Source organism: Nelumbo lutea, chromosome 5 (assembly GCF_056320005.1).
Source record: "Nelumbo lutea isolate HS-2025 chromosome 5, American lotus-T2T, whole genome shotgun sequence".
In the NCBI taxonomy this organism is placed as follows: Eukaryota; Viridiplantae; Streptophyta; class Magnoliopsida; order Proteales; family Nelumbonaceae; genus Nelumbo; species Nelumbo lutea.
Genome location: NC_142688.1, coordinates 6,194,778 through 6,205,940, shown reverse-complemented (window position 1 = coordinate 6,205,940; position 11,163 = coordinate 6,194,778). Strand labels below are relative to the sequence as shown.

The 11,163-nt window shown below is 38.9% G+C and overlaps 1 protein-coding gene across 1 annotated transcript; it reads left to right on the top strand.

Moving 5' to 3' along the window:
• The first annotated feature begins 5,708 nt into the window (after positions 1-5,708).
• EGY3 (ethylene-dependent gravitropism-deficient and yellow-green-like 3) lies at positions 5,709-10,608 on the top strand. Its single transcript, XM_088947284.1, is given in 7 exon segments — positions 5,709-6,067; positions 6,070-6,339; positions 6,635-6,832; positions 7,190-7,414; positions 8,524-8,762; positions 9,786-9,940; positions 10,173-10,608. Coding segments are annotated over 7 exon segments (1,725 nt in total). The 5' UTR covers positions 5,709-5,785; the 3' UTR covers positions 10,529-10,608.
• Positions 10,609-11,163: the final 555 nt, after the last annotated feature.

Below are 11,163 nucleotides of genomic sequence, written 5' to 3'. Positions count from 1 at the left end.
GACTCGTAGTCTACTCTTTTTTCACTTTGCCCGTGCCGGAGAGGCGACTGGGTCTTAAGCAGTAATGTGGCTTGTAGGCTTTGAGAGTGACTCGTAGTCTACTCTTTTTTTGCTTTACTCGTGCCGGAGAGGCGACCGGGTCTTAAGTAGTAATGTGGCCCGTAGGATTTCTTTGTAAGGTGTCGAGCTATGATTGTGCTGCATCAGCTTCATAATGCCGGTCACCCACTCCTACAAGAAGCTACTAGGAGCTCGACCTTCGGGGGCGGCACTACCAACTTTAGGTCACCAGCTCACACGGGAGCCTTGGAAGGCTCGACCGGTAAGGACGCCTATGTAGTCGGTTGGCCGCCAACTCCCACGGAAGCCACGAAGAGCTCATCTTTGTAGGGGGGGACCTTGCAGAGAGGACTAATGAGGCATTATTTGAATTGAAAGTAAGGTTGGTACAGCTACTTAGTCTGTTAGCTCCCATCATAGTCTTTGAGTTCATAAAAGATGTAAACTATAAAGCGATAGCTTCTATTTCTAAAAAGTGAGGATTTAGCTTTCTGGGAGAAGAGGACTTAGCTTTTGTAAGATGAGAACTTAGCTTTTTGTAGCATGTTCCCACAAATGGCGCCAATTGATGTAACCGTTTCTGGCAATGTACCAATGTTTTGTGATGTAAATTTTTTTTGGCTAAGTACCTCGTTATTTGACCCGGTGGTGACGTGCCTTAGTGATGAGCTACTTGGTGGTGAACTGCCTAGTGGCGAATTGCCTGGTGGAGAACTGCCTGGGGGCGAACTGCTTGGTGGCGAACTGTCTGGTGGCGAACTGCCTGGTGGCGAGCTCCCTAGTGGCGAGCTCCCTGGTGGCAAGCTCCTTGGTGGCGAATTGCCTGGTGGCGAACTACCTGGTGGAGAGGTACCTGGTGGCGAACTCCCTACTAGGCGGCCTGTGACTTAGAGAATGGTGAGCTCCCTGGCGCAATGCAACCTGCGAGTGGTGGTCTTCTTTCCTTTGTAGGTAGTGGGAGCTAAGGGACCTGTGAGAACTCCATATTTTCCTCCTCTTTGTAGGCGGCGGGAGCTGAGGGACCTGCGAGAACTGAATCAGAGGACCCGGGGGTATTTTCCCAGCGGGGGCTCTTCGACGCTTAAGTTAGCACTCTGATTGTAGAGAGCTTTGAAGATGATATTGGAGAAACGAGAGAGCTAGAGAGCAGGGATCACCTCCATTTTTTCCATCCCCTCTCCCCTTTTTGGGGTGAGGTCTTTATATACTGGAGTCCTCGCGGGTTAGGTGGGTGAAAAGCCTCCAAACGGTAAGACTCGTCACATCCTATCAGAACTGGGGTACGGTGGTGAACTCCTCGAGGTCGTCAGGTTGGCGCTTGTGTCAGGCAGCCAGGTCGGTGCCTGGGCCAGGTTGTCAGAGTGGCTCTTGCGTTAGTCAACGGGTCGGTGTTTGGGCCAGGTTGTTAGGTCATCGCCTGTGTTAGTCGGCAGGTCAGTGTCTGGGCCAGGTCGTCAGGTCAACGCCCGTGTCAGTCGACGGGTCGGTGTCTAGGCCAGGTCATCAAGCAGGAGATTTTCCTGCGATACGTCAAACTACTCCTGTACTGAGCTTCTCTACAAGTGATGAGCTGCCTATGGCAAGCTGCCTATGGTGAGCTGCCTGTGACGAGCTGTCTATGGCAAACTGCCTGTGGCGAGCTAGCTACGGCGAGCTGCTTACGGCGAGCTGCTTATGGCGAGCTGCCTGTGAAAAGATGCTCCAGGCGAACTGCCCGTGGCGAGCTGCGTATGACGAGCTGCCAGTGGCGAGCTGCCTATGACGAACTGCCCGTGACAAGCCATTTATGACGAGCTGCCAAGAGACTATACTTAATTGGCATGAGGTGTCACGTGTCACAATTCAACTGGAGGGCTAAATCTGCCCTCATCAGTTATCATCGACTTTGAATAAGAGTTAATGTCAAGTCCAATTGGCCGGTTGAAATCACCCAATCATTAAACCATTGGAAATGTCAACTAGTTCAGTTGGCCGATTCAACCAGAGGTTGAAAATACATCTCTGGTATACTCTCACTCCTTTTATTCTATTCTTGATATTCTTTCCAACTTAATGCCTAACAGTTATTATCTCATTAATTTCCATTATATGCTCGTAATTTGTAATGTAACTACTTAAAACACCTGAATAAAAGTTCTAACCATATTTTGTAATGTGTTATCTGCTCCGGATAAATAGGTGATTTTGATCTTCAAAATTCACACCATATTTTTACAAAACTAAAATTGTTAGATGGATGGATAGAAACTCAACCCATTTAGTTTCATTGAAGTCGGTCATTAACGGGTTGCGGGTTAGAATCCAACCCTGCCAATTGCAACCCCAAGGTTTTAGGCCTAAATTCTTACCCCTCCCCTCCGTGAATATTAGTGAAATAGAAGTCCCTAGATTCAATGAAACCCAGTTTCGTAATTTATCCTTGGGCTAAAACCCTTTTATCTTCGATTGCGGACCATATGCAGGATTGAGGCACATATATATTGAGTATGAAGCCATGGGTGAGCATGTGGTTCAGTTTGGTTCTAGATTTTTGGAATTGGAACTTATATCATAAAGGTTGGTTTCAGGGTCGATTCTGACCTTAGTGGTTTTGGGGCCGGTTTCAGGTTTTGTCCGTGGAACATGTTCTTTTTTACTCTCACCCTTGAAAAAAAAATATGTTCTTTAAAAACTTTATTTTCAATAAATATGATATATATAGTTTAAAACTTATATTATTTTTATTGATTAAATTGAATAAATTATATGTAGACTATCATTATATTGTTCAAAATTTATAGTTTAAATTTTATAAATATTATTTTTTATATTACTTATTATACATATTCAGGTATTAACATAAAAGCAAATGATTAAATCACTTAAAGTAATTCAATAGTCAAGTGTGATCATGACCTTTGTAATCATGAAAGTTTAGATTCAAATTTTCACATCCCTAAAAATATTCAGGGGTTTATTTCAAGACAAGTTTGATCCCAAGGCAGGTTCCACCAAGATTAGTTCCAACAAAGCCAATCAAGAATGGTTCATTGAATCGGTTTGGGTAGGATAAACTTCTAAACCCTAAAATCGGTCTGGGTGGGAATCGATTCCAAGAATTTGGAATCAGAACTACCCTACAAGATCGGTTCAAAACGGGTTCTAAGATTGATTCCATTCGGTTCTGCGTAAAACCATGCACGAAACTAAAAAGAAAAAGTAGAATAATCTCACCTTCAACAGTTTTGAAGTCTATTTCAACCTCGACGGACAATTTCGCCGCGTAATGCTGAACTCTATTCCTGCCTCCAGTTTACTGAAACTATGATACCGATTATGATTTATGACATGCAGATCTACCTGACTCCGAGCATTTTTTGGCAATAACACCGGATATTCGGCCCACGGATTTGTTACCAATAATGGCGAAAAGAAAAGGTTTTCTCCGAATGGACTTGTGGAATGATTAGGGTTTTCGGTGGTGGGGTCGCCCCCTGTGTAAACTGTAGTCAATTCTCCCATGAAATTCATTATATCTAAAAACAATTTCAAATTAGGCGTTGACGTGATGCCATTTTTAAGAAAACGGTATCGGATCCAAACTTAGAACTATGGAACCAAACTTAGGCACATGTTTATGTGGATAGGAAGTTAGGAACTGTGATGAAATCATGAAAGGACAATTTCATCCCAACTCAGTTTATAATGCAAGTACAAATATGCTCGGTCTACTTAGAGTGTTCCCCTATGTGTGTTTTTTTTTCTTAATCGTGACTTTTGAGTTCTAAAAAACAAATTATAGCTGTCTAGTCTGAAACTAAAAACATAAAAAATATGCTCTTGATTGTACATGTTTTTTTTTTCTTTTCAAACTGCGACCAAACATGTTCTTTAATTTTTTTTTTTTAATTTGATGATCTATTTTTTATTTTAAAACCATTAACTAGGTGATTTAAAAAACATGAGAGGTTTTTCTAAATAAAACCAATTTATTTTTACTTATCAGAACAAAAATACAATTAATAAATATGTTTCAAATTTTTGCTGATATGGCAAAATAAATGAAAATAAAGAATTATTCTTGTATAACACCACCTAAAAAGAAAAAAAAAAAGAAAAATAATAGGGTTCTACTATGATAAGCATGATACTAAGAAAAACTTGCAACCCCTGTAACCAACCAGGGGTATTTATCAAAATCCACTGGAGGGCCTTCCAGTATTTTTACACAGACAAACAAATACAGGGAAAGAAACAAAACAATACGGCAGTTCTTATGATGTATTTCCACTAATATGACGTCGTGTTTTTTTTTATCTGATTTGACAATACTGCTAGAAGATATTCAAACTAGACAAAATAGAATTGGATTTGAATTTGAATGGGATCATAATGATTTGTTTGTATTCCTCATGGAATCATAAATTTAGGGACGTAGATGGATCAGATCAAATTTGAATAGGGTATAATCGAATCTGATCCCAATACTATTACTTATAGATTTGAAAATCCGATCGGATATGATAAATATGGATTTGAATCTTAACCTGACGAGGAAGTTGGATTTTTGGATTTGATTTGATTTGATTCGATTTTATTTTATTTAAAAATAATAAATTATTAAAAGAAAAATAATATATAATAATTTAAATAAAGAAAAACAAAAACTACAATTATCTTTTCAACTATTTTCATTATCATATATATATATATATATGATAATGAAAACAATGTGTGGGTTGTTTTGTATACACATCTGAATCTAATGTGTGGGTTGAAAGCGTCGTTTTCTAAGAAAACAATGTTTTTTTTGGAATCATTGCTGTCAGATAGAACGTTTCCTAGAGCAACAATAATGTTTTCTATTTGGTACCAATGTTCTAGGAAACGTTTTCAGTATTGGTACCCATTATCCAGTGCCACATCACTACCACCTCATATCCCTGTTGGCAGCAATGAGCTACAACTCCAAGAAACACCAAATTCGGCATTGCTCCAAGCCATGCCTTCCAAATTTTTAAGGCATACCTTGGAGCACCGTTTTTTATGGAAAACAGTTCCAAACAAACGCCCCTTCCTAGGGCACTGTTTTTCCGATGTGGCACTGATGTGGCACTATTTTCTAAAGCAATGGCAACGATGCCAAACTGACTAATAGATAGTCCAATGTTCTAGAAATTAGAATCCAGATTCCCAATGAAATCGTCACAATCTCTTCAGTTCATCACTAGGGGTGCAAGTTGGGCGGGTTGGGCCGGGTTTATGGTCAACCCAAGCCTAACCCTAAATTTTGGGAGGGCTGGACTTAGGCCTGAGCCGGGCTCATGAACCCACTTTAAAATTATACATATCTAAATATATTTATGCATATATTTATATATGTATGTAAATATGTATGAAAAATATTTATACAAATATGTATCTATATATATAAATATTTTATGCAACATTTATATATATATGTATAAATATATATAATTAGGTTGGGTTCCCAAAAAATAAAAAAAACTGACTTTTTGGGCCCGAGGGCCGAAAATCCAGGCCCAGTCCTTGTAAATTTCCGGGTTGGGCCGGTGCGGGCTCGGGCTGGATCCGCCCAAGTTGCACCCCTAGTCACTATTCCCAGGTTTCATTCCAATTAATTTCTCCCACTTTCTAGATACATCTCTTCTCCGATCAAAATTTCCGCTTCTCGGAACCACAGCATGAATCTTCCTCCCTCATCGTGTTTCCGGCATCCTCTTCGATGGCCACCCTGTTTCTCACGTCCTCTTCTATCTGGAATTTCCGCAAAACCCCTACTTCATTGGCCTCTTCTCTATCTAAACATCCATTTGGCCAAAAGACTCACCTGTCCTCTTTATTTCTCAAACCCAATTCAGGGAAACGGCTGAAGTTCTCTATCAAAGAGGAACAAGAGAACGAGCCCCCTTCGCCCTCCTCTTCTGTTGCTATAGTTCCAGAGAAACCTAGCAGCGATGGAACCGACAAGAGTGAGTCTTCTGTCCAGGGGCAATTGAGTGAAGGAGAGGATTGGGTTCTGAAGAGATAACCAAGCAGCAGGAGTTGGATTGGAAGACAGACGATGATTTCAAGAAGTTCATGGGAAACCCTTCGATCGAAGCCGCAATAAAACTAGAGAAGAAGAGAGCTGATCGGAAGCTCAAGGAGCTTGATAGAGAAACCAGTACAAACCCAATTGTGGGATTCTTTAACAGAGTAGCCCGTGATAGTTTGACCAAAGAGAAAGAGAGATTAGAGAAAGCAGAGGAAGCTTTCAAAGCGCTCGATCTCAGCAAGGTTTGTTCGTCTTAGTTTTACATTGCATGAAGTTTGCTATTTTATGTTAAGAATAAATGGAAATAGAGAAATTGGTTAGGAGATCTCAAGTCACACCATTCGTTGTTCTAATAAATTTCCTAAATCTCTAATTAAAATAGAAATTGAATGTCAACTAGATATAGGAATGTATTATCTTATGTGAATTGTATTATACTTTTACTCTTTTATGTTTCATGTGGATCAACTATGAAGAGAATAAAAAAAAAGGAACGATCATTTGTTGCTCTTAAACTATTATTTTTTTGTGTGGCAGTTAAAGAGCTGTTTCGGGTATGATACATTCTTTGCCACTGATGTTCGGAGATTTGGTGATGGCGGGATTTTTATTGGGAATTTGAGGAGATCCATTGAAGAAGTCGTACCCAAATTGGAGAAAAAGCTTTCTGATGCTTCTGGCAGGGAAGTCGTTCTATGGTTGATAGAGGAGAAAAAGGATGACATAACAAAGCAGGTAGATAAATTTGAGGAAAGTGAGTAAGAATTTATTCTTCGGAGGCATTGGTGGCTTTGAATTTCAAGGTTGAAGGTAGTTGCGCTCGAACTCATTATTAATTTGTTGAGGATTCTAAAATATCGAACTGTATACCATATAGTTATTTCTTTCACTTACTCTGGGCTAGACTTTCTTATCTCCCTGGCGTGATAACAGATTTCAGCATGTCTATGCATAAATTTGCTGAATCACCTCTTGGTTGGCGCAAAATCTTTGAAAGATAGAAAATAATGTTTCTTGGTTTCAAAGAAGAGCTGTTTCTAAGATGCTTGTCATTGACAATGGGTATTGAAGCAGGAACATGCCATCTTTCAGGTTTGTGTGGTGCAGCCAAAAACAGAAATAGATCTCCAATTTGAGTCTACCAAGCTGAGCACTCCCTGGGGTTATGTCAGTGCAGTAGTCTTATGTGTTGCAACTTTTGGGACAATAGCTTTGATGAGTGGCTTCTTCCTCAAGCCTGATGCCACAATTGATGACTACCTGGCTGATGTAGTGCCTCTATTTTCTGGCTTCCTTTCCATTTTGGGAGTTTCTGAGGTATGTCACATTTTCTTCTCTATCAAACCTATTGCAATTCTGTTGCTGACCCTTATTTTCTATATATGAGGTAACTTGTTTAAGTTTTCCACCATTAATTTTCTGAAGAATTCATGTTAAAGCCCAAACTCAAGTCCTGATGGAGGGATTAGAAGGCCGTTACCCAATGCTTGTTGCGGCTAGACGGGGTCTTGGGAAGATGGACTGGATATAGGACTAACCCCCCATGTATGCACATAATGGTAGCTCTTAGTTTCATAAAATTACAAGTCATGGAATCAGGATTAGTGCTAATGTACTTGGAGGGGGTAGTATTTTTTTTTTAAATTTAATTTCATCTCTTTGAAACCTACCCTGCATGCAAAATGCAATCTTTTGAATGATTTCACTGGTAGTCTGTTTTCTGCATTACCTGTAATCTCTGTGTGAGAGCTCTAGGTCTGCTACAAGAAAAAGAAACTGAACCATGTATGTGCCCATGTCAACTAGAGCCTTATCAATAACCTTATAGACGATCATCACAGGATTGGCAAACGATATTTTGCAGATTTTAAATCTCATCGTCATAATTGGGCAATTTGCAATGGTTTTCATTCTCCTTATATTAATAATGTATTTCCATCATTATGCACTGGAGGAGAGGTTAGATACTAGTTTGTGTGGGATGCTGTAGAAGAGTTTCTTTTCAACCATCTTTGTGCAGGAGTCAACCTCCTTGATGGCATGTCTAGAAATTTGACTATAACCGATCCATCTGCTTTGTTGCCACTGAACAAAGTTAGATGGATCTTAATCTGATAATGAAGATAAGCTCTAATGATAGTAAAATTATTTTCTTTTCTTTTTAAATTATATGCATTAAGTTTTTTTCTGTCTTATGCTGCATTGTGGTTCAGTTGAAAATCCATTTCTTTGGCCCCAATTCTATTAGAAGAAGAATTTTTATGCCGTGTTATCATTGTGCTGGATTTTCCGATTTGGATCAGGTTAAATTTTACCATCACAAAAACCAAGAGTTAAGGCCCAGGGTTATATGAATCCCTATCTGTTTATATAAAATTTTCAGCATTTTTCTGGTCTTATTAACTTTTTATTTATTTATTTTGCAGATTGTAACAAGAGTAACAGCAGCTCGCTATGGTGTTAAGCTTAGTTCATCTTTTCTCATTCCATCTAACTGGACAGGATGCTTAGGGGTGATAAATAACTATGAATCCCTACTGCCTAATAAGAAAGCTCTTTTTGATATTCCTGTTGCACGCACAGGTAGTGCATATTTGATGTCACTAGCACTTGCAGTTGCAGCTTTTGTGTTTGATGGAAGCTTTAATGGAGGTGACAATGCTCTGTAAGTTTTGCTCTTCAAGCAATTTATTCTGTTATTGCTAAGTAATCTACCTAAGCTGAAATCGTTAACTACAAGTCTGGCATTTACTCAGATGGCCGTGATACTTGTGTGTCTTGGAAAAAATCATGAATTGAGTAGAAATCGTCATTAGTTAAAGGGGAAAACATAAAATTTATTCGTATAATACATGTAATATGTATAGGCTGTCGTATTTCTTTCTATTAAAGATGACACTTCTCATATAACTGTTGACTTGGGAATGGGGCTCCAAAAAAATTGGATATTTCTAGATTCAATTTTGATTGGTTAATATTGAAATACTAATCAAATTTTATCCACCAGGTGTAGATTGGGTTCAAATATTGAATGTGGTTACTAAATTAAACTAAATTGGTTAGAACATTATATGTTATGTTATTAATAAAGTAAAGTAAAGATGAATTTGATTTTGTATATGATAATTAAAATGGCTTGAAATTAACTTCTATGAGACTTCGACCTGTGACTCTTTAGTGTTTAAATATTATGCTTCTGATTGGATTGGGGTGGATCCATATTGAATCAAATTATAAACAGATCAAATCGGGATCACCTTAATTGATTGGTTCAAATTTGATTTAAAATAAAGGGATGCCATTTGCAGCCTTACTTGGGGAAGTCATCTGCCATTTTGCACATGCTTCTCTGTAAAATGGATGTAAATTTTTTTCAAAATGAAATATTTTAACTAAATTTCCAACCATTTAACAATAAAAACTTTGTTGTCTTCTCCTTCTAACTTTTTTTTTTTTTTTTTATGTAAATTGTGAGGAAAACAAAATTTTTATTGAAGAGTCAAAAGTATAGCTCAAATGTTTCAGACTGAAAAAATTTCCATATTTTACATAGAAACAAACATAGCCTAAATTGACTTAATAAATAGGCTGAGACATAGGTTCAATCTCTGGGTATTCCAACTACATTTTCAAAATCTAAATCCAAGACCTGCATAACTTTCTTAAACACTCCTTGTTTGCTATGCAGGTATATAAGGCCACAGTTCTTCTACAATAACCCTTTGCTTTCTTTCATCCAATTTGTAATTGGACCTTATGCGGATGATCTTGGGAATGTTTTTCCGTATGCAGTAGAAGGGGTTGGTGTCCCTGTTGACCCTCTTGCTTTTGCTGGACTTCTAGGTAAGTTTCTTAGGATACTTTATTCCAGTTACCTCAGGGTTCACGGAGTGACAGGACAAATGGGCCACCCATCATAATCATTTGATCAATGGATTTCTTGTTGCGTCATATCAGTTGCTCTCTTCCTGTGTAACATGGTAGAAGTGCTCACCAATGAAGATAAGACTTAGAAGTGATATGATGAGGATTTTTGGTATTTTAGTAAATGAATCTGCTATACCAAACTGTGCAGGAATTGTGGTGACGTCTTTGAACCTATTGCCTTGTGGGAGACTTGAAGGAGGTCGCATTGCTCAAGCTTTGTTTGGAAGGAACATTACGACTCTTCTGTCTTTTGGGACATCACTTCTGCTTGGAATTGGTGGACTCAGTGGAAGTGTACTCTGCTTGGCGTGGGGCTTGTTTGCAACCTTCTTCCGAGGCGGAGAAGAGATACCTGCCAAGGATGAGATCACTCCCCTGGGAGACGAGAGGTACGCGTGGGGATTTGTCCTAGCCATCATCTGTTTTGCTACTCTTTTCCCCAATGGTTGAGGCACCTTCTCCATTTCATTCCTTAACCCACCATTTTTCAGGGGGGATTTGTAAATCTGTATTTGCCTTGTACCTTGTATACTATTGAATTGTAGGAGTAAAAGTTATAGCTGTTCTACTTCTTCCTAAAGAAACTGTAGTCTCGATCTCGAAGAATTAACAATGCCAAAACTTTGCCTCAGTAAGCGGCTTTATTGTGAATTGAATTCCACTCCTATTCTTCCAGTAAAAAACTAAAAACTAAAACGTTGTTTGAAGATAAGTTCTTAATTCAGGACATAAATACACAGTTCCTTTCTCCCGAGTCCTGATTACCTTACCTAATAGGGTGGGTTATCTCTAGTGCAAGGGGGAGATCGATAATCAAATCTGGACCTAGTTCTAAGTTTAGCTTTATGTCAAAACTTCAAATCAGACAGGGAAAAGTCTGAATATGGGTTTGATGGTTGCATCTCGGTTGTGTCATGTGAGTTTTTTTGGTAATTGAAGTATCAACATTCGTCGAAGCTGCTTAAAAAGTTGAATTTACACTTCCATACAAAGCATTTAGCCAACTAGAAAGGAAAGAGGGAGGGGAGCCAATCCACACTCCTCTAGAAGGGCAGGACGGACGAGCTAATCTGTGAGCAACAATAAAAAAGACGGGAAGTCATCCTGATATCCTGATGTCCTGGAGCATCCCATTCAGC